Source organism: Mastigoproctus giganteus, chromosome 3 (assembly GCF_048544385.1).
Source record: "Mastigoproctus giganteus isolate SK-2022 chromosome 3, ASM4854438v1, whole genome shotgun sequence".
Taxonomy (NCBI): Eukaryota; Metazoa; Arthropoda; class Arachnida; order Uropygi; family Thelyphonidae; genus Mastigoproctus; species Mastigoproctus giganteus.
Genome location: NC_143577.1, coordinates 125,030,995 through 125,054,956, shown reverse-complemented (window position 1 = coordinate 125,054,956; position 23,962 = coordinate 125,030,995). Strand labels below are relative to the sequence as shown.

At 37.6% G+C, this 23,962-nt stretch overlaps 1 protein-coding gene across 5 annotated transcripts in view; it reads left to right on the top strand.

The window, feature by feature from the left end:
* mora (cysteine and histidine rich domain containing protein) overlaps positions 1-23,962 on the top strand; it is a 560,065-nt gene that overhangs the window by 164,118 nt on the left and 371,985 nt on the right. For all 5 annotated transcript variants that reach the window (XM_090370663.1, XM_090370664.1, XM_090370660.1 and 2 more), the window contains exon 3: positions 6,034-6,141. In XM_090370663.1, the coding sequence (XP_090226789.1) occupies positions 6,070-6,141 (72 nt within the window). In that variant the 5' untranslated portion in view covers positions 6,034-6,069. The remainder of the gene's footprint in view (positions 1-6,033; positions 6,142-23,962) is intronic.

The following is a 23,962-nucleotide window of genomic DNA, read 5'->3' as shown; positions in this document are numbered from 1 at the left end:
CTCCCTCTAGTTGCCTCCCGAACATGCTGATGTAGAAAACAATCATCCAATAAATCCACAAAAGCCTTGCTACTGTGTGAGTGACCAGCCCCCAAATTCCAGTCAATATCTGGGAAATTAAAATCCCCCATTATAAGACTCTCTGATTTACTGGCCCACTCTATTTCTCCGAACAGTTTCTTATTATACTCATCAGAGTCATTAGGCCTATAGCACACTCCTACTCTCAATTTTGATCTCCCAATGCTTATGTCACACCAAACTGACTCGACACTGCACTGTCCAGCGATGTCGACTGGCTTCACTTCCTTGGATTTTATGTGTTTTTTAACTAATAGCATAACCCCTCCTCCCTTCCTATCCTGTCTATCCTTTCTGTAGACATTGTACTCCCCAAATTCCAGTTCTGCATTTCTTATATCTGTGTGACACCACGTCTCTGAAATCCCCACAATATCTGCCTTTGATGTTTTGAGCAATACCTCAAATTCATCAAATTTATTTACTAAACTCCTAGCATTGGTGTACACACAAGTATACATGCACCTGTTCTTTTTCTTAGCTACCCTAACACAACCCATGTGTTTACTTGTACCCCAATGATTCCCAGCAGTCTCTGAAATATCCTGCATCTTATTTTCCAGGCTGCGGCTCATTCCAATAGAAGCAGTGCAAGAATCACTTTCACCTCTGCCAGTGGCTACTGTTAATCTATTAGTCCTTGTATCCCCCCAATCTAGCAGTTTTCCGACCCACCTAACATTGCCTCGATAGCATCAGCAAACATTCTTGCACCCTTTCTATTTAAGTGTATCCCATCCCTGTAGAAGCAGTCTCTCCTGTTAACAAGTACAGACCAGGCTGAAAAAAATTCTACCCCTTGAGCCCTGCACAATCTTTCCAGGGCCGAATTGATTGACAGGGCTCTCATCATATACTCCCTCCTATCGTGTCTGGGCAGAATTGCAGACACTTTCAATTTCAACCCTAATTCACGGCTTTTTTTCATCAGTGACCTGTACTTGTCAAGTAATTCCGCCGGTCTCCTACTCTTAATGTCATTAGTGCCAACGTGTACAACTATATCACCTTTTGTGCCCTTAAAAGATGATATCCGCTCTACAACGTCATCAACTTTTGCCCCTGGCAGACATACCCTGGTCCTATTCCACCTATCCTTTTTACAAAGCATGTTTCCCGTTTCCCTGACAATAGAGTCACCAACAACTACTAGTTCCTGTGGGACCAGCGCATTCTGCCTTGGGGGTTGCCGCTGTGTTCCGCGATGACCAAGTGCAAGCTCTGGCATTGGTGTGGGCAGCTGAGAGCTTGATGGGCCCCTCACTTGTAATCCTTCGAGGGCATCCACCCTATCCTTCAAGCTCTCATATAGGCCCATAACAACGCTGAGTTGTCGCCTTATCTCCTTACACTCCTTGCATCGCACACACACAAAGACATCCCCCATGGCAGTATCATGTCCCATACTTGACTGCTCCGCAAACATCAAGCAAATAGTGCATCTTACAAGGCTGTGATTCAGAGGACAACTGCCCCCCTCAGTTCTCCCCTGGTCCACAGCATTCCCATTAGCTTGAGCCCTTTGCTTTGCTGCTCTGGTTTGAGTCATGATTTAGATTTACTTTCAATAAAATTTCAATTTCTGTACAAAATTAAATCCTAAACTTGTATCCAAACACAGTTATAACGCTATATTTATGTTTCAGTAACGAGTGTTATCTACGGAATATTTACGTTTCAGTAACGAGTGTTATCTACGAAATATTTACGTTTCAGTAACGAGTGTTATCTGCGAAATCCCTGCGAAATGAAAAATATGTTAATAACACGTGTTTAATTACATACAAGTTGGTATAAATTAATTTTCAATATCTTCTTCATATTTAGATTCTTCACTTAAATCCATTGCTGGTAGTATCCCTTATTTCTACTGATGCTTTTAATTTTAAATAGAATTTGTGGTACTCTTTCAGCATTGTCAAATCTTGGCACATTTTCATTAAATCTTTAGGCTTTGCTTGAGATATACAAAGTTCCTCACTATAGACTTTGGGAAGATTATGTTGCTCATTGGTGGGTCATTTTCTTTAGGTCATTTTTGGTTTACTGTTATAAATTCATCTTTGTAGTTTGTTTTGTAAAACATTGTGACGTGCTCATCCTGTCCTTTTTTGGAATTCAAGGCAGCAGATTTTTCTCCAAAGAACAGCACCTTTAAGTTGTTTGGCGAGAAGTAAAATCACAAAAGTCATCGCATTGCATGATATTTACACAGAATAGTGTAGGTTTTAATCTTACACCTGTAATTATTTGGGCCCATCCCTCGGGGACATACATGAGTACATACTTGGTTTTTCTCTCAAATTTAGAGTGCATTGAGTAACACTCCATTTCTGAATGGCCTGGCTCAAAAAATGTGTCTCTAACAGTTTTTAAACTGGGGATAATTTTTAAAAAGTACATGCATATCGAAGCCATAAGTGATGAGTCACTATCATCATTGGAGGGTACATAATTTTTATCATCAACTTCTAAAAGTCAATCAAGGGATTGCAAGTCATCTTCTTCCAAATCAGATTCCATTTGAAGTGAGGAACACTGCAAGAATTTTTTGCGTTCTTGTACTCATTATTCCAAATTTTACTTTTGATTGCAAAAATGAGATGTTGCAAAGGACAACTAAACAGTAATACTGATTGGCAAACTGAGACAAAATCCAATTTATGATATTAGGGTCCCCTGTAAATGATAATCATCTACTGATATAATTATTTTGTCTGTAAATTGCGTGTTCTCTGGTTCTGGTCATTTTGCCTGTTTGCTAGATGAAAAAACCCCAGTTTCTGGGAAAAAAAAAAAAAAAAAAACCTTGCTATCTACACATGAGACTGACTAACTCAGCCACTGAGTAAAAAAGCCCACTAAAGTTCCTTGCATCATCAGCATGATTTGAACCCAGGCCTTTTCCATGCAGTGTGGGAAGCTCGGTGACGATGCCACTGTGCTACCTGTGCAGACTAGCAAACTGAGACAAACAAAACCATACATGTAACAGCATGCACAAGCTGATCCCCCCCAATCTATTGTATATGCCAAAAAACCGAAAGTGGTACTTTCGTGAATTGCTTTGTCAGTATTTACCTTGCCAAACTAACCAAAATGCTAGATTCGTGAATCTGCATGGTAAGAAGTGTTTTTTTTTCACAGATAAGTGAAAATGCATATAACATTTTCAACCACTTGGCCTTGAAATACACATACCAGTCTTTGGCTGGGTGTAGTTGACCAAGAAACAACCTCAAGAATGCAGTTAGATAAAAAAGTGCCAAATTTGCACATTTGTGTTTTGGCATGGTGCCAACGATATGTGGTCTCAGTTCAAGTATCAGTGATGTCCATTTCCCCTTAGTCTGCCAAACCCCACCTTAGTTTTCTGACAGGATTCAATTATTTGTTGATTTGACAACTCCTCATCTCAGTTATCCTAATTATTCACTGTATGATACCTTTCATTTCAAAGGTGTTACCTGTGAATGTCTGCTCTGATATTCCCTGTCAGGGACCTAGTAATTTGAAATCTCCCCTTTTTGATCATCTCTGGCTTAAAATCTCTCTAACCCATTCTGTCCAATAAATCTGTTGTCTCTATCATTCTCCCAACTCCACTAATCACTTGGAACTCTTTGACATCCTCTTTTTTTTGAGAGGTGACTTTGAACCTGACTTTCAAAGTCAGATTTCAAAGAGAGGAAGTCAGAGTTCCTAGTGCAATTTGGAACTCTTTGACTTTCTCAAAGATTTACACCTAACACAGAGGTAATTTTCCTTATTGGTTTTAATGTTCACAACTCCAGCTTTCATTCTTTTCTCACATGAACCCAGCTGGTTGAGATGCTGAGGCTTTTGTAATTACTAATTACTTTGTACAGATTGTTCATTTACCTACCATAATACCAGACAGTCATAACCAAAGGCTAACATTCTTGATTTTTTTCTAACACAGAACCCATCTAAGTACAGATCAAGGTGAGTGGTCCTCTAGGCATCTCAGATCACAACTTGGTGATGGTCTCTTTTCCATTGGAGTCGTACTCCCAATTTGAGAAACCTTGCCCTACATAAACAGCTTGAACTTCTTGAAAATCCATTAGACAAAATTTCTAATGGTGAAAGTGTCTCCTCAGTGGCAAAACATTATAAAATCAATTAGTCAACGGTACGATCAATCAAAAAATCGGGAAAAAAAATCCGCCGTAGTGTCCGTGAAAACGCGCTAATTGCTTCAAAAATGTGCTCTGTAACTCGTGATGTTAAATTAGAAAAAAACGGAAAAGGCTTTAAATCTGTGGATAGAAGACCGAACTCAAAATAAAATTCCATTCAGTTCACTCATCATTCGTGAAAAGGCAAAACTCCGTTATCAACACTTTAGCGAAACTGGTGCACTGGTGGGATAAGTTTTTTTGCTAGCAAAGGCGCTGGTTTGAAATTTCTAATAAATATTACATTAAATATTAAATTGTTTCTTATTTTCATTTCGATGCCATATGCTTCTTAAATGCTGATCTTAAATGCTGTTTCTTAAATGCTGATCTCCAGGTAATGTGGGGCAAGAATAACTTAGTTGATTTCAATCCTTCTTAAACTCAGTCTTCCCTTATATCACACAAAAAGGATTCTTTTGCTCCTATGGTTTTCTTTGATGGCACTCTGATTTATAGACATGTCACCTGTGTCAATTGGGGATCACCTTGACTTCTAATCTCTCTCTCTCTCTTGGCATAAGTACATCATAAATATTGCTTCCTGTGCATCTAAAAAACTGGGTTTTTTCGATAAAGAGGAAGCAATTTTTATTTTGTTACTTTATGTTTTGTTATTTTTCTTCCAAACAGCTGTTGCCCTGCCATGGAATATTGTTTTCACATCTGGGGTGGTGTCCCAAATCCTCTTTCAGGCTTCTAGATTCAATTCAAAAGAGGACAGTTATTTTAATTAATGACTCACCTCCAACAAAGTCTCTCCACTCTGTCGCATAGATGTTCTGTTTCTGCTGCATGCATTTTCTATAGATAATTCCATGGCCACTGTTTTTTTGAATTGGCTTCTATAATTCCCGCTCTATTCCAAAACAGCCCGAACATGTGCTGCAACCAGTCAGCATCCTTTTGCTATCCAACTTCAAGTTCTTTGAACCAACTTTTATTTCTTAATCATTTAATTCTTCAATGCCCATTTTCTTCAAAACCCCTCTTCATTTCTGTAGATTTTTATTTGAAAATCACAGTGTACAGAAATTCAAGTCTAATGTAATTATCTTCTTTAATCTTCTGAACCGTCAACCCATGCATGGTAAAAAGGTAATATAGGTTCTAATAACTCTCGTGCTTGGGGTTTTCATTAAAAAAAAAACTGAAAAATTAGCTATGAAGCTAAACTATATAATTTCAAGTCCTTTTTTTATTGCTAGGTTTATGACCCTAGTGTTCACTGTGATTCATATTTACAGTTTTTAGCGTTAAATGCATTAGTGAGCTCCTCATGACATTGGTCCTATAAGAGTGAACATTTGTTTATTAGCCCATAAAAGTAAAATTGTTTTATTTATTATATTATAGGTGCTTGGCATAATTCCTTTTCATAGTTAGCAAAAACAGTTGGTGACACCTTGCGTGGATAGATTGGGGGGTGACGAATTGTTAATTCCAGTATTTTCTGGGTCATGATTAGGTGACACTCCAGGCATTTACAAAATATGGCCCACTGCAGAAAAAGGTTGGCCACCCCTGGTCTAAATGAATCTTCTTAGAAAATAAATTGAATGTTTTAATATGTGTTAAAATTAAACTCACAGTAATCAGGAATTCACTTTTTATGTTTTTCATTTAATTGTTATAGATATTTTTATTCATTTATTTCTCTGAATTATATTCCCATGACAGCAAAATTTGTTTCTACAATTATTGATGTTTTTGAAGATTATTACTTATTCAGTATAGTTTTTCTTTTCAGACTCTTGTATACATCATCCAGGAACTCCAGTGTTCCATGATGCTTATAAAAGCTGGTCGTGCTGTAGCAAAAAAAACAACTGACTTCACTGAATTCTTAAACATTAAGGTATTAACTCTAGTTTTATCATACTTTTATTAGGTCAACAGAAATATATCTCTTACTGGAACAATATTTTCTACCCACGGTCCTACCCTTACTTTTCCATTATTCATATACAATAGATATCCATTATTTTAATCCTGCTTATAGTGCTCTCCAATCTGACCCCATGATCAGAGGAAAAGAGAAGAAATGCCATGCCATGCATTTTTTTTTTATTTCTGGTGTTTTCTTTAAAATATTTTCTCACTTATATATATATATATATATATATAATCGCTGATTTAATATAAAATTAAACCTAAAAAAATGTGAATTTTAAAGTGCCGTGAACATTTTCAGCCATAAAAAAACATGGGCGTGGCTAAAATTATCTTTCCCGGTCAAAACAGTGCTCAGTGGGTGGAGGGAGAGGGGGGGTGACAAAATCGCGAGCATGGATATTTCTCCCTAATCCTTGTTCAGTATGTGTTATGCGCTTGCCATGGAAGGTTTCTTCGTTTGCTTTTAATTTATATGCTTATAAATTGAATAAATTTATCAATTTATAAATTGATATGCTTACAAAAGTGATAAATCTACCGTTTTGCTGTGTAAAACAGACTTTTTCGAGTGTGTTAATGGAAGAAAGTGACTTTATTCTGAACAAGGGAAATGTGAAAATATCAAAGAAGGTGATGACATTAGCGAATAAAATTGAGTTATTAGACAAAATTTCTAATGGTGAAAGTGTCTCCTCAGTGGCAAAACATTATAAAATCAATTAGTCAACGGTACGATCAATCAAAAAATCGGGAAAAAAAATCCGCCGTAGTGTCCGTGAAAACGCGCTAATTGCTTCAAAAACGTGCTCTGTAACTCGTGATGTTAAATTAGAAAAAACGGAAAAGGCTTTAAATCTGTGGATAGAAGACCGAACTCAAAATAAAATTCCATTCAGTTCACTCATCATTCGTGAAAAGGCAAAACTCCGTTATCAACACTTTAGCGAAACTGGTGCACTGGTGGGATAAGTTTTTTTGCTAGCAAAGGCGCTGGTTTGAAATTTCTAATAAATATTACATTTAATATTAAATTGTTTCTTATTTTCATTTCGATGCCATATGCTTGCATTTCACTATGTACTGTCTATGTACATAGTCATATTATGAAGGTACATAAATACATACGAAAAATTTCAGACTAGTTTCTCTTATATATTTCATACTTTGGAACGGAACCCCTTTATTACTATGGGAGCCATAACTCAGTATTCGCGACATTTCTCAGGAGCATAACCTTTCTCAGGTTATGTTCCTGAGAAAAGGTTATGTTTTATAAAGTACAGTAACCATTTACTGTACTTTATAAAAATCTTTCTAGTGCCATGACATTCATTTCATATTTAATATGAAAGTAGAAACTGTTTATACTTTCCTTGCTGGTACAATAATCTCTCTCTCTCTCTCTCTCTCTCTCTCTCTCTCTCTCTCTCTCCTCTCTCTCTCTCTCTCTCTCTCTCTCTCTCTCTCTCTCTCTCTCTCTCTCTCTCTCTGTGTGTGTGTGTGTGTGTGTGTGTGTGTGTGTGTGTGTGTGTGTGTGTGTGTGTGTGTGTGTGTGTGTGTGTGTGTGTGTGTGTGTGTGTGTGTGTGTGTGTGAAAATTTTCTGCCCTAAAAAATATGGGCATTGCTAAAATCATGTTTCTTTGCCAAAACAGCCCTCATTGGGTGGGGGAGAGGGATGACACAATAGTGAGTGTAGATGCTTCCCGCTAATTCTTGTTCAGTATGTGTTATGCGCTTGTTATGGAAGGTTTCGTTGTTTGCTTTTAATCGATATGCTTATGAAAGTGAAAAATCCAACCTTTTGCAGTGTGTTAGAGTAAACAGACTTTTTAGAGCGTATTAATGTTTAAAAGAAAGTGACTTTATTGTGGACAAGTTCTTTTCTAACCTCTATGAAAATATGGCTACAAATAACATGGCAATTATGAAAAATCAAAGAAGGTGATGACATTAGTGAGTTAATAGACAAAATTTCTAATGGTGAAAGTGTCGTGTCAGTGGCAAAACATTATAAAATCAATGAGTGAATGGTACGATCGATCAAGAAATCGGAAGAAAAAATCTGCCATGGCGTTCATGAAAACGCATTAATTGCTTCTAAAATTTTCTCTGTAACTCGTGATGTTAAATTAGAAAACATGGAAAAAGCTTTAAATCTGTGAATAGGAGACTGAACTCAAAATAAAATTCCGTTAAGTTCACTCATTCGTGAAAAGGCAAAACACCCTTATCAACACTTTAGAGAAACTTGTGATAGCACTGGTTGGATAAGTTTTTTTTAGTTAGCAAATGCTGGTTTGAAAGTTGTAGATGTGAAACCTTGTAGATGAGTCTACATCATCAGATTTTGTGGCTGGAGAAAGTTTCCCAACAATTAAAAAAATTGGTAAAAATATATTTTAGGGTGCACCCTCCAAAATGGTGACGAGGAGAAGAGGGGGAAAGTAGTGTTTGACGGGTCGTGACTCTGCCCACTCACTGTGATCCCCTCTTCTCCTCGACTGCATGTGGCAGATGTTATATGACATAACAATATGTCGGAGCTGAAAATGAACATGAAAATGGCAATTTTTTTTAAAATCAAGAAACAAAAATGCACGTTGTTTGGGGATGACGTTACATGTCAAAATGTTACATTTAATATTAAATTGAATCACAGAATTCAACCAACATATCGATGCCGTCAACTGATTGGCATCTGATAGCTCAACATAAAGCACACAACAATATTCTTGGTAATCTGGATTCGCAGCGTCGAACTACGCAATGGCCGCACGACATAAGCACAATGGTCGAATAAAGTGTAAAGTGTATTGATGTCTAGTGGCACCAGGGGTTCCTCCCCCCCATCTCCGCATTGCTTTCATTGTGGGTGTACCACAATGAAAGCCCATTGATGCCTTTTGAATGGCATAGCGCATCTCTGATTGCAATATTTTTGGCCCTTTCATGTCAGTTGAGTCTCCCATTGTGTCCAGTCTATCCATATCACTCAACAAATTTCCAACGTATTCCTCCAAAACCTTGTAAAAAACATTGCACAGATTGGTCATTTATCTACCCTAATACCAGACAATCATAAAATCGAAGTGGATGATCTTTTTCTAACACTCAACCCATGTAAGTACAGGTCAAGGTGAGTGGTCTTCTAGGCACCTCAGATCACAATTTGATGATGGTGTCTTGTCCAGTGTAGCATTTCTCTCATGGCTATTCCCAATCTCATATTGTTTTGCATTACAAGAATGCAAAATGAGATGGTCTGCGAGGTTTATTTTCTTCATCTCCTAGGTCAGATTACTGTTTAAAATCGTCTGATGTCAACATTTGGTTGCAAATTCATCAGGACCAGTAACTTTTCCAGTTGATGCCTGTTGAATGGCATAGGGCATCTCTGATTGTAATATCTTTGGCCCTTCCATGTCAGTTCTATCTCCCATTGCATCCAGTCTACCTGCATCGCTGAACAAATCCCAAACATATTCCTCCAAAACCTTGTAAAAAAACTACCTAATTTCCTTAAAAAATCACTCACTTCAAGCTACAGAATGCCCAGTAAGAAACTAAATTGACTTTATTTTAGTAAATAAAAGATTCCAAAATGGAAGTAAATCAGTCAAAACATATCCGGGTGCTGATCTAAACTCTCATCACCTTGCTATGTTATAATGTAAAAAAAGGCTGAAATCTGAGAAGAAACATCGTCACAAGAAAAAGATAAAAATTAAAAATCAACAGGGATGAACAGATAAGTGAGCAAGTGAGAACAATGTTGAACAATCAATGCAATATCAGCAAGAGTGATCTTGAGGATGGTTGGGAAAGGATTAAAAGCAATTGTCAAGACTAGTGAAGAGATTCTGGGAACAAAGTCAAAAATGATGCAAAAGAAGTGGATGATTGACAAGATTTTGAGTCTGATGGATCACCAAAAAAATTCAGAAATTGATCAAAATGAAGATAAAAAGCAAAGAAAGAATGGATGGAAGAAAGATGTGAAGAAATCAAGATTTTACAGCAAAAACATGACGAGTTTAATCTACATAGAAAGTTAAAGGAAACTGCAAGAGTTTTCAGAAAGAGAGAACTGACTTCCATGAGAAATACTGAGAATGGATTGCTGATGGACCAAGACAAAAAGGTCAAGGCTTGGGTGGAATATGTTGGAGATTTGTTCAGTGATGTGTGTAAACTGGATGTGATAGGAAATGGAACTGATGTGGAAGGGCCAAAGATATTACAATCAGAAGTACACTATGCCATTCGACAGGTATTGACTGGAAAAGCTCTTGTTCCTGATGAAGTTGCAACTGAGATGCTCAAACTTATTGATAATGATAACATAGGAAAGCTTACTGACCTATTCAATAAGGTATACCAAACAGGACATATCCCAGATGATTGGCTTAAATCAACTTTCATGACACTTCCTAAGAAAAGTATTCTGAGCCTTGCAGCGACTCCAACTAATCAGTCTTATGAGTCATGTGCCAAAAATATTACTGAAAGTGATTCAAAATCACATATTTGCTAAATGTGAATACATGATTGGTGATATGCAATTTAGATTCCGCAATGGCCTTGTAACTTGAGATGCACTTTTCTCTATTCATCTGTTACTGTCTCCATTCATTTGTTACTACAGGGTTGCAGAGACTTAGAACAAGACGTGTATATGTTTCATTGATTTTTAAAAAGCTTTTGGCCATATACAACACAAAAGTCTCATCAACATGTTACAACAGATTGGACTTGATGGTAAGGACATATCAAGAATCTTTATTAAGCCTTATCAGCCTTATCAAGAATCTTTATTGGAAACAGAGGGCTGTAGTCAGAGTGGGGGGACACTGTGATGCAGGAAATAGAGGTCAGGCAGGGCTGTATACTCTCACCACTACTTTTCAACATATACTCCAAATATATTTTCAGGAAAGCTTTAGAAGCCGCGAAAAAGCGCATAAAAGTAAATGCTGATGATACAGTATTAATAGCAAGTAGCAGTAAAAACTGCAAGAAATGTTAGAATGAATAAATACAGCATGTGAAGATCGGGGCTTGCATATTAACATACAAAAAACAAAATTAATGATTGTCAGTAGGACTGGAGTCCAAGGGAAAAAATCTTGTTTTAAATGGCAAGAGATTGAAAGAGTTAAAAGATTCAAATACCTTAGCTGTTAGCTAAATAAAAATTTAGATTGCAAGAACCGGTTTTATGAAATATAAATAATTGGTTTCGTGGAAAAAACTTTGCACTAGCAACTTGCATGAAATTTGTGAGGTGCTGCGTGTGGCCACTACTTCTGTATGGAGTGGAAACTTGGACACTCTGAGCTTCAGTGGTGAACAGAGTGGAGTCCTTTGTGATGTGGGCATTTAGAAGAATGCTGATGATCTGCTGGACGAAGTGGATGACAAATGAACGAGTGCTACAAATTATAGGACATAATCGGCAACTGATGAGCATTGTGAAAAGATGGTTCTTTTCACGATGTAAAATACCTGGGACATATGAGAGAAGGAAGTAAGAGTTATTGCAGTTTCGGATTCCGCAATGGCCTTGTAACTTGAGATGCACTTTTCTCCATTCATTTGTTACTACCGAGTTGCAGAGATGGAAAGATGGAAGGGAAGAGAAAAGTTGGCTGAAGGAAAATCTCATGGATGGATAACATCAGGAGATGGATGGGACTGGGGTTTGAAGAGCTTGTCAGGCTAGCTGAAGATAGGAGTTCAAAAAAGGAGTTCACCACCTCTAGACCTAGAGATGGCACTGAAAAAAGAAGATCCTGCTCAGATTGCTGGCAAACTGAATGCATGAATGCAGCTGCATTTTTCACCTACATTCATGCATGGGGAGGTTTTAGGGAGGGAAATGCCAGAAGTTCATCAAAATCTAGAAGGGAATTAAATGAGTGATAATTGAGAGGAAAGTGGGAAAAAAAATTGAAGTTTAACATAAAAAAGGCATGTGGGGTGGATGGAGTCTATCCAAGTAGATTAAGGGAGGCAGCATAGGAGGTAAGCAAACCATCATGAATAATTATGAGAGCATCTTTGGTTTCAGAGGTGGTCCCTATGAACTGGAGATGTGTGAATGTATCCTCAATTCACAAAGGGAGATCAAGAGGTGACACAAGTAATTACAGACCTGCTAGTTTTAATTTATGTTCTGAGGAAATATAACATTAGTTAAAGAAGTAATGTAGACCATCTAGACAGGAATGCAACTATACTGCAGTCACAGCATGGATTTGTGGAGGGGTGATCTTGTTTGACCTACTGATCAGATACTGTGATGCAGTAACAGTGGGAAGTGGATGCAAAAAATAATTTTGATATCATATACTTGGATTTCAGGAAAGCTTTTGATAATGTTGCACTTAAACGACTGCCATACAATTTCAGCAGTGTGCATTAAGGCATTAAGGGCAAGCTACCGCTCAAGATAATGAATTATTCGGAGGCTTCCATCCCGCAGTGGATTGATAATGACTGCTGCATACCCTTACTGCTTGAGATAAAGGTTTGGCTGTGTGGAGGAGAAGACAGCGTGATTATTAATGGACACTGCTCTTCTTGGGCTAATGTTATTAGCTAATCCCCTGGGGTTCAGGGGGATTAGCTAATCGCATTGTTGTTTTCTGTATTTAATAATGATATTGAAGATATATCAGGTTTAATGTCTTACTGTGCAGATAATAAGGTTAGCAGGGTGGCTAATGAACAGTAATCAAAGTAAGCTACTGAAACAAGATCTGGAAAGATTAGGCAGCGTGCTTAGAAATAGCAATTGAAGTTTAACCTTGACAAATGCGAGGCTGCATGTGGTTAGCAGCAATTACAGATTAGTGTACCAACTGTGTCCTACTACACTCAGGATAGTGGGAAAGGAAAAAGATCTGGTTGTTGTTGTTATTCGGTTTTTAGGAGCATTAGCAACTAAGGCCATATTGCTCCGGGGATATGCGGTGGTCATTCCCTAACCTTTTCGCATCCTCCGTATTTAGTGGTCACGGGCTCGAACCCCAGTCTAATCAAGAAGCATGTGCTACGCACTGCTGCTCCTGCCCACCTGGCTATGGAGACGCCTAAAAAGACCTGGGGGATCACTGTGTAGTCAGATATAAAGTTCTCTGAGCAAAGCAGACAAGCTGCCTAGACAGCTCATGGGGTTTTGTTAATGATATACATCAACTTTGCTAGCAGAGATAAGGTGATCATCCCTCCTTATACAAGGGATTGGTTAGGCTGCATCTTGATTACTTCATACATTATGGAGGCTTTATTTTAGGAAGGACATAGATCTGCTGGAAAGGGGTGCACAGAATAGCAACAACATTGGTGAAGGGGAATGAAAAGGTGGTCTTACCAAGAAAGGCTTCAGTTCTGAAAATAGCAGTGTCTGGAGACTAGGCACTTTCATGGTGATCTGACTGAGGTGTGTACAGCTTTGAATAGATTGAGAAAATCCCTTGCTTAGACTACACGCTGGGTATAAATTAAAATCGAGGAAATAATGGTTGCAGGATATATCTGTGGCATTTTGCCTTCAGCCAGCAGGTAGTTGATTGTTGGAACAAACTTCCATCTGTTATTGTTGTGGAGGTGGATAGTTTGAATAAATTCAAGGAAGAACTAGACAAATTATTGGAGTGGACAGATGATATGGGAGGGATATTTTTACTTTTTTTATGGCTGATGCTTTATAAGCTTACTTTCTCTGTAATATGCAGTCATCTTGTTGTAGTTGTTTGTAATGCAAAGCTAATTAACAATATGTATCAATAAGATACAAAAGATGTAATTCCGAAGACTTAAACCAGATTTTCCATGTATTATGAAATCTGAAAAAGGTAGCACAGTTCCACTTGTCTACTGTATGTAATGTGAATTTTCAATTTCAAGAGGCAGGAAACGTAATGTAATGAGGCATTTTCAAACAAATAAGCATAAAAATAGTGTGCATTACATAGAAATGCAAAAATAGATGCTGCATTTCATGTTGACAATGATAAAGATGCAAATGTTTATGTGCATCTTTCATCTTCATCATTAGTTGTGCTGATTGTGGAGTCACATCAGTGACTCTAAACCTCCCAAATATTCCTTGTTCTATCTATGTTCGACTTTATTCGACAGATCATCGCTTTTTCATTCCCATTTTCCAAAGTCACCGGACTTGGGCATCTTCAACCTTCAAATTTCTCTCTCTCATAGTGATATTACATTATTTCTTCCACGATTTTCTAGGGTATCCTCATCGTCTCTTGCCTTGTGGTATCCACTCATATAAAATTTTAGGCCATCTCTCTTCATTTATACATAGATGTCCAAACCATATTCATGCTCTATAATGTCTGCATGCAAAGGCCTCCTAATTTCCTCATTCGTAACTCTTTCAAGCTTGGAGACTAGCACTTCGACGAAGGTAGTCCATGTGTAGGGCCTTTAGCTTCTTTTTGTCACCCTCTTTCAGTGTCCACACCTCACATTCGTAGCAAAGTATTGATTCCTCTAACAACTGTCCAATATGTTTTTTTTTTTTTTTTGTTCTAAGGGAGATATTGTCCCACCAGATAGTATTGAGGGCACAAAGAATCTTTCTACTTTGATGAATTCATGTGCTAACTTCATCTTTCCCCAGTCCTTACTTAGTTATAATACAGCCAAGATACTTGAAGTCAACAGGTTTTATATGTATAGATTGTGTAACTTGCAATTTATCTAGATGCTCTGCTGTGCTTAGAAATTCTGTTTTTGTCAAATCGATATTGAGGCCGCCCCATTGGTTATATTTAAGATGCAGTTTTCTTAACATGTATTCCAAATCATAAGCTGCTTGAGCTGTGATGACCTGATCATCGGCACAGTTGAGATTCCATAAATATCTGTCATTAATTAGTACTCCCATTCCACAACAGCTTTTTTTTTTTTTTCATTTCTTGCAAGACGCATTCCAAGAAAACATTAAACAATAAAGGTGATAAGCTGCATCCTTGCCTCAGCCTCTTTGTAGGATAGATTGGATTAGATAGACTTTCCAACTTTAATAAATGCCGCACTGTTATCGTATAATTCCCTAATTAGTTCAACAAGTTCCAGATCAATTGACATCAGTTGTAGGTTTTTCCATAATTCCTTTCTTGGAACAGAATTGTAAAAGTGGGTATCATATTCCTTGTTTTTCTTTTCTCCAATAGTTGCTGCAGAATAAACAAATTGTCCTCACATGTGCAACCGGACCTAAATCCACTTTGTTCTTTGCAAATCTTATCTTTTACCTCTTCTCATAGTTTTAACTGAAGCACCGTAGAGTACAATCCGGACAGTGCAATTCACACGTGCCTCCGTAGCCAGGTGGGAAGGAGCAGCAGTGTGCAGCACACGCTTCTTGATTAGACCGGGGTTCGAGCCCGTCACCACCAAATACGGAGGATGCGGAAAGGTCAAGGAATGACCACCGCATATCCCGGAGCAATATGGCCTTAGTTGCTAATGCTCCTAAAAAAAACCAACCAACCAATTCACACTTAGGCCTCTATAGTTCACAGGATCCTGCCTATTTCCTTTTTTATAAATGAATGATATATAGCTAATTTTCCATTCCTTTGGTGTTTTTCTTAGCTGTACACATCTGTTGAATAACTGTGCAGTCAGATCGATTAAACTTGGTGATCCATATTTAATAAGTTCAGTCGTTATGTTCCCAGTGCCTGGAGATTTTTTGTTGTTAATTAACTTTGTGTAGTCTAGTATTTGATGTTTTTTTTATTTCTGTCTTCCCTTTACCCACTGGTGAAGGGGTAATTATATTTTGATATTGAAGTTGTCTTTCGTTAAGGTATTTGATTAATTGCAGTCTCCAGGGTTTCTCCTATATGCCACTGTAACATCTGAAAAGGCAAAAGGCCAAGGCTGGCAAGTGTATGTAAGTGTGTGAGTATGTGTTTTAGTGTTGAGGGCTGGCACCTGGCAACTTCACAGCCAGGAGGAATGAGACACCAGGTCCCCTGATCCCTGACTCCCAAACTTGGCCACCAGGAGGTTTTTGACTTTCCTGTGTTGGCATATCAATAAAGTTTTTATTTGATCAAGATTCATTTGTTTTCAGTGTTCTCAAGCTCCTCCAAGCTTCAGATGATTGTGTTCCTCCTAATGTGCCTCAATTTCCGGGCATCTTTTCTCCCATGCTGCATTCTTGGATTCAGCAATTTTCCGTTTAACTACTCTATTACACCTTTTTGTATTCTCTATTTTTCTGATTTCTATTCATTAACCATTTGTTATAGGCTCTTTTCTTTCACCAACTAGGCTACCTCATTCGTCAATACTGTTGTTTATATTTGTTATCCATTTGGCCAGTGCTTCGTTAGCTGCCTTGTGTATGGCAGTTTTAATGCTGTCACACAAGATATTCACCTCTTCTATTTCTTTAATGTGAGACAGATGATTCTGAAGTCTTCTCTGGTAAAGATTTTTAATACTGTTGTGAGATAATAGTTCCGGTTTATAAGTACATGTAATATTTTCCTGAATTACCCTATTGTTTTAAATGGTAGTATTAGGTCTCATTTGACACTTCTGGTGTTTTAAAAATAAATTTGCAATCGCCGGGTAATACTCCGAACCACAGTTGGGACCTTTCATTATCCTACTATCTTGTCCATTCTGAATTCTGGTGAAAAATTATATAGTCTGATCTATTTCTGCTGGAAGGATGGTTGCTCCCATGTTTATCTATGGATATTTTTGTGTTGAAAAAAGGTGTTAAGAATTTTCAGGTGGTACTGTTTGCAAAGATCGATAAGCCTCTCACCATTGTCATTCACAGTCTCCTCACCAATGCGTCCCACTATATCATCATTCCTTTTTGATCCTACCTGTCCATTTGGCATTGGCATGTGATGCAAGAAAGCAAGCTTATGCAGCAAAAAAAAAAAAAAAAAAATTCAAGGCCTTGCACACCTCGCAGGTGCCTGGTCTCCACATGCTGCAACCGACAGAATTTAAGCCTCTCCTGCTAAGAGAACCCCTTTGTTCCTCTCGCCAATCTTCTTACCCTTCTCTGTACTTGTTATAGCAACCCTATATCCTTCCTAAAATGAAGCCTCCAGACCTGTACACAGTACTCAAGGTGTGGCCTGATCATTGCCTTATACAGAGGTATAATCACCACCTTGTCTCTGCTAGAAAAATTCCTATATATCATTTGACAAAACTCCATGACCTGCTCTGGAGGCCCGTCCACACTGCTCAGAGAACTTCATATCCGACTGTACAATTATCCCCAGGTCTTTTTCATTCTACACCTCCCTGAGTGTGGTACCACACCATTGGTACTTTTCTCATGGGTTACTGCTACCCATATGCAGTACTTCGCATTTGTCAATATTAAACTTCAGTTGCCACTTCTCAGCCCATCTACCAAACTTTTCTAGATCATGTTGAAGTAGCATATACTGCCTTTACTATCATTAACAACCTTCCAACCTTTGTATCATCTGCAGACTTGAACGTTAAGCCTGATATCCCTTCATTAATATCATTAATAAATACATAAAACAACAATTGTCCCAGCACCAAACCCTGGAGGACTCCACTAATAACATTAGTCCACATGGAGCAGTGTCCATCAACCATCCCTTTATCCATTGCAGCAACTTGCCCTCAGTGCCATTCTGCTCCAATTTGTACAGCAGTCTTCGATGTGCAACAGTATCAAAAGCTTTATGAAATCCAAGTATATGATATCAAAATTATTTTTTTCATCCAGTTCCTTTGTGACCACACCATAGTATCTAATCAAATTGGTCAGACAAGACTTCCCTTTAACAAACCCATGTTGTGTCTGAACTATTACTGTAGTTTTGTCTAGGTGAAGCTTACTTTAACTAGTGACTCCATTATTTTCCCCTGAACAGAAGTTCAAGTAACAAGCCTATAATTATTTGCGTTACCCTTTGAACCACCTTTGTGAATCGGGGATACATTTGCACAACTCCAGTTCATGGGGTCCTCCCCAGACTCTAAGGTTGCATGGCTAAGGGTTTGCTTACTTCCCTTGCTGCCTCCTTCAATATAACTGAATAGATTCCATCTGCCCCAGGTGCCTTTTTTACATTTAACTTCAACAATTTCTCCTCCTCTTTGCTCTCCATTATTACAAAATCTTAGCTCCCCATTAGAGTTTAGTAAACTTCTGTCCTCCCTTCCTTACAGAATTCCTCGTGTGGATGTAGATGTGAAATACTCATTCAGTTTGTCAGCTATCTCAGCAGGATTATCAACAGTCAAACCACCAACATCAAGTAGACCATCTGAATCATTCCCTTCCTTCTAGAGTTTACATAAGTAAAGAAGCCTTTGTTGTTTTTCTTTGCATCCTTTGCCAAGGATTTCTCATAATCAGCCTTCGCTTGCCTAACCTACTTTGTTACTTGATTACAAACTAGCTTATATCTGCCTTAGGCTTTTGTGTCACCTGCTAATTTTTATTCATCCCACACATTTTTCTTCTCTGCCACGAGCCTCATTAGTTCATCTGACATCCATTTAGGCCTACATCTTGAACAGTATTTCTTAGTTGGTGTGAAATGCCTAGTAGTTTACAAGATTAATTCCCCAAAGTTCTCCCATTTAGAATTCACTGTTTTTAGCATCATCAGTTGATCCCACTGTATGGAATTCAAAAACTGCCTGAGACCTCTGTAGTCACGTTTACGAAAATTAAAACCCTTCCCTTTACACTTGATGGTAGTTACATCTTTAAGTAAACCCACATCAGTGGACTGTAATTACTGTCACCTAGTGGTTCCTTTATATGCAAATTCCTAATGCCTAAATCCACAAAAGGGTGATTCCATGTCAAGTGGCCTAATTTTGAAGATGGTCCCTGCTCGACCATCTTCAATTTTGTTGAAACTTGGTGTAGATGTTTAAACAGGTTTCCAAAGAAGCTGTGCAAAAATTCATTTCAAAATATAGTATGCTTGAGGTACCAGCACCTTTTTTGTGGAGGTCACTTGTGTTATGCAGAGCATATCACAAAAAAAAAAAAAATTTCAAAGTTTTAAGTGTTACTTTTGCACAATGAGAGGTAGTGCCCTGAAACCTGGTATACCTATTTAACTTTTGGCAGAGAATGCAAAACATTTGGTGTCCAGGCTCAAAAACCTTCACATTTTTTACAATCCGGCCTAAAACTGGCACCAATAATTTGTCGTGACAAATTTAAGCAAGACTTTTGAAAGTCAAAACTTTGAAATAAAAACCTTTTGTATATTCCTCTTTAGGCATTCCATGTAACATCTGCATGAATTCAGCAGCCTCACTAAATATACTCACTCTTATACTTGTTTGCTGGCTAAGATATTTTCCTTCATAGATAGACTCAAAATTTGAAAGTCAAAATTTTACCTATCTTTAGGGGCAAATATCTTAATGTGGGACATCTTCAATTCTCTCGTTTTTGCCACCATTGGAAATAGCAGATTTTATGCAACAAGAATTTTGCTTTATGCATAGTTTTTCAGTTTTGTGTCTTGCTACTTAAGGCCTAAAAAATGGCCTTAAACATTTTATATTTTCCACATAATATTTGCATACTTATTTGATGAAGTTTCATATCTCAATAAGGACAGAACTATTGCATTTACAAGAGTGAAATTTTATGGAATTAGTCTGCCCTTTGGTTTAAGAAGAAAGAATATATTGCCAGTGCACAAAAAGATCTGTATTTTTTACAATGGGGGTACAAATGGCAAGAAAAGAAATTGCATGGGTTTCTTTTGTGCATGTTCCCAAGCCTGAAAAGTGGTCTTTATTCAGGATTCCAAAAGGTAATAAATGTAAAATGGATCATGTAAAATCTAAGCTTGAAAGAAGTTAACTGCAAAAAAATTTAATTAAAACACAATACAATTTGAAATGAATTATGATTTGTAATGGACTGGAATTTTTTTATTGATGGTTGATATTACTACTTCAGGCAAACTATATTATTGTCCCATTGTTGTTGTTTTTGGAGCTGGAAGATTGGCAATAATTTGTGTTCAGGAATTCAGCAGACATCTTGTCTAGCGGGCCAGTGAAATGAGCGAGCTGCTCCATGAGAATGCACGAAATTTACCAATACATCATGTTCTTCAAATGAAATTTCACAAATATTTCCAATCCACCAGTTATTGTCATAAACAATGCAATGGCCAGGTTGTAAATTAACAATTGGCACATATTGAATATTGGTTTCACTAGTCTGATTTACATGAGTTACAAATGATGATGGTGTGTCATTTGATACTCTGCAAGCACGAATCTGTCTTGCATTAGTAGGAATGAAGTGTTGATTTTCTCTTGTTCCAGCAATAGCATGACTGTCTGTGAATCTTTTCTCTTGAAATGTCCTTACTTGCTCAATTTCCTCTTTAGAAACAAAACAATTTTATTCCAGTCACATGCTTGTCACAAAATTCAAACATGTTTCTTGGTGTCAGGATTTGTTTTTCAATTGGGTGTTGGAGACTTGCATGTACTGCCAATCGTTTTATTGTTCCACTAATTTCATCACATGGTGACTTGCCATGGCTTGTGCCAAAGAAATTCCATTCAGCACTGAATCAAAATCCTTCTGATAATGACACAAGTTAATAAAATTCTTGAAATCCTTGTATTGAGCTGCTGAACCATCACTGAAGTAGTAAATGTGCCTGATTTCTGTCATGAAACTCTTCAAATATTCAATTCAGTTGGTTAGAAAAACATGCACTGCAATTGTCATGTCGAAAGCAGTCACTGATTATTCAGAAACTTATATTCTGATGTTCAACATCCTTGAACTTCAGTTTAATAAATATCAGTTGGATGCAATGTAGCCTGGCTATTCTCTCAGTGGAACCATTGAACAGCATCTTGCACAACAAATGAATAATTTTCTGCAAAATCCATCAAGATGACCAATTCTTCTGTCATTAAGCTTTCCTTTGTTGACTTCAAATGGTAGCTTTGATGTTTAGCAATGTAGTGATGACAGGAAAGGTTAAATGTCTTTGTATTCAACTCTTCAATGAAATCTGTTGTTAATTGCTTTGTATCCAGTGTATCTCTGTCAGTGTATATCCATTGCTTGAATTCAGTAATATCGTCTCTGGTTCATTGTTTTCAAAAATATTCTTTAGAAACTTTTCTTAATTCATCTATTCCTGGACATTTTTTACATGGATGAAACATACAATCTTTTGACTCCAAATCACACTGTTTTACCAATGAGAACCTTGTAATCACATTCAACAGGACTTGCTGCTAGCATTAACTTGACATTTTGATGGATTGTGCATACACATACGGAATGTGTTTCTGGTGCACCAAATGTGATATACCACTTGGGTCGAAGTTCACAAAATTTAGAAAATCCAATGTCAGATCCATTTCTATCTCGATAAGTTATAAACATTTCCTTCAAGTTGCTGAGTAGTAGTCGCTTTTGCATTTGCATTCCATCTGCATTTCTAATGGAATTGTAATCTTTCTTTCCAGGGCAAATCCAACTAAATTTATCATCTTCAAAAAATTCCATCACCTTTTGCTTTACTTGCTCAGAAAGCTTTTTTTCCTTTTTTTTTACAGGTATGGCCATGTGTCCTTCTGCTTTAAGTTTTCTAGCTTTCTTGACCATTCTTTCTGAGACACTAAACTCTTCCATTGTTTTTTTTAATGGACCAACTAACTGGAGCTAGTGTTAATATTTGAAGTTTTTCTGACTGTCTTGATACCATCAACTTTTCTTTCAATTCTTTCAGTAGCTCATTGTAATCTAAGCAATTTCCACACTGACTTGCACTTGGCTCCATTATGTCATTTGGATCCAAGCCACCAATTAGATACAATTTTACTGGCAATTACATCTTGTACTTGACTTCCTTTTGACATACCCTTGTGAGTCTCTATTTTCACTGAAATTTCAGAGGAGAAATATCAATAGACATCAAACCAGAAGAAAAAAGTTCAAGGTAGTCTGCCATTGACAAATCAATTGGTTGTTAACTTTTTTCACCATATGATTTTTCTTCTGGAAAGGATTGCAACATGAATGCTGCAAATATTTTGTCAAAAGCAAAGCTTTATGATGTAGGCAAATTGTCTTCTTCACGCAGTTTTAATCTACAACTTCGACCTATCAGCTGTTGTTCTTCAAATTCTTTAAATAATTTTAACCCAGTTTTCCCTATATAGGATAGCACGTGACATTTAGATTTATCCATATGACTGCTGGTGCAGGAGTCCAGCTTATCTCCAGCAAAATCTTCTGATTCCATGGCTTTCATGCTGACTAATAAGCAGGCATTTTTGCAAGCATTGAAAACTTAATTAACTTTATTACAGTCAAACATTAAAAATAGAGGAACAAAATAAACAAACCATTCATCATGAAGATAAAACACATTAATAACAGCATGGCTGGAAAGTTAAAATCCCCCATTACAAGACATTCTGATTTACTGGTCCAGTCTATTTCTCTGCACAATTGTTTGTTGTACTCATCAGAGTCATTGGGGGGGGGGGTCGCCTCCGTAGCCAGGTGGGAAGGAGCAGCAGCAGCAGCAGTGCGTAGCACATGCTTCTTGATTAGACCGGGGTTCGAGCCCGTCACCACCAAATACGGAGAATGCGGAAAGGTCAAGGGAATGACCACTGCATATTCCCGGAGCAATATGGCCCTAGTTGCTAACGCTCCTAAAAACCAAATAACAAACAAACATTCATTAGGCCTATAACACACTCCTACTCTCATTTTCCCTTTCCCAGTGTTTATGTCACACCAAACTGACTCAACATTGCACTGTCCAGTCATGTCAACTGGATGCACTTTGTTAGATTTTGTGTTTATTAATTAACAGCATTATGTCTCCTCCCTTCCCACCCTGTCTATCCTTTCTGAACACATTGTACTCCCCAAATTCCAATTCTGCACTGCTTATATCTGTGTGACACCATGTCTCACAGTTTTTGAGTACCTGTATAATACCCATAGGGATTCCTTTTATGATATCAAGCAAAATGACGACTTGCAGCACTTATACTTAAAGAAATTCTGCAAACTTGGTGCGTTGGTTTAAGTAACATTTCTCAGGACTCAACTCTCCCTATACCACCCTGGTTACATGCTCCTGCCTCTTGTGATGACCAATTTTGCCAATGGGGTGAGGATGCTTTATCTTCCTCCAATATCAGACAGTTGCACACAGTTCATGCTACCATCAATTTATGCTTGTTGAATATAACATGGATGGATCAAAAACTGCGGTAGTTGCTGCAGCAGTTTTTCCTTCATTCACAGTTACAGTTTTGTTATCTGCTAAATTCAGTACCTTCACTGCTGAACTGTATGTCATAAAGCTAGCATTGATAAGATTATTGATCTTTCCATTTCCAGTGATCTAATCCGTACTGACTCTCTCACTGTGAATTCTGCAATAAAGGATAATTTCTCATCCTCTAATCGGACACCAAAAACCATTCACTACCATTTACTCTCCTGCAGCGAGTCCAATCAGTCAGTAACATTTTACTGGAATAAATGTAATTCCGGGAAATGAGAGTGCTTACCTTGCAGTTAACAACCTCTTCCCACATTCTTACAACAGTATCAGGTATATGGTTTACAAGCCTATAATTCACAAGGCATGCTACGATAACTGGTCATAGATCTGGCAAAGTAATACCAACAACAAGATCGAAAATTGTGGCTCTCTGGATTCAGACAAAACAGAATCCAAGATTC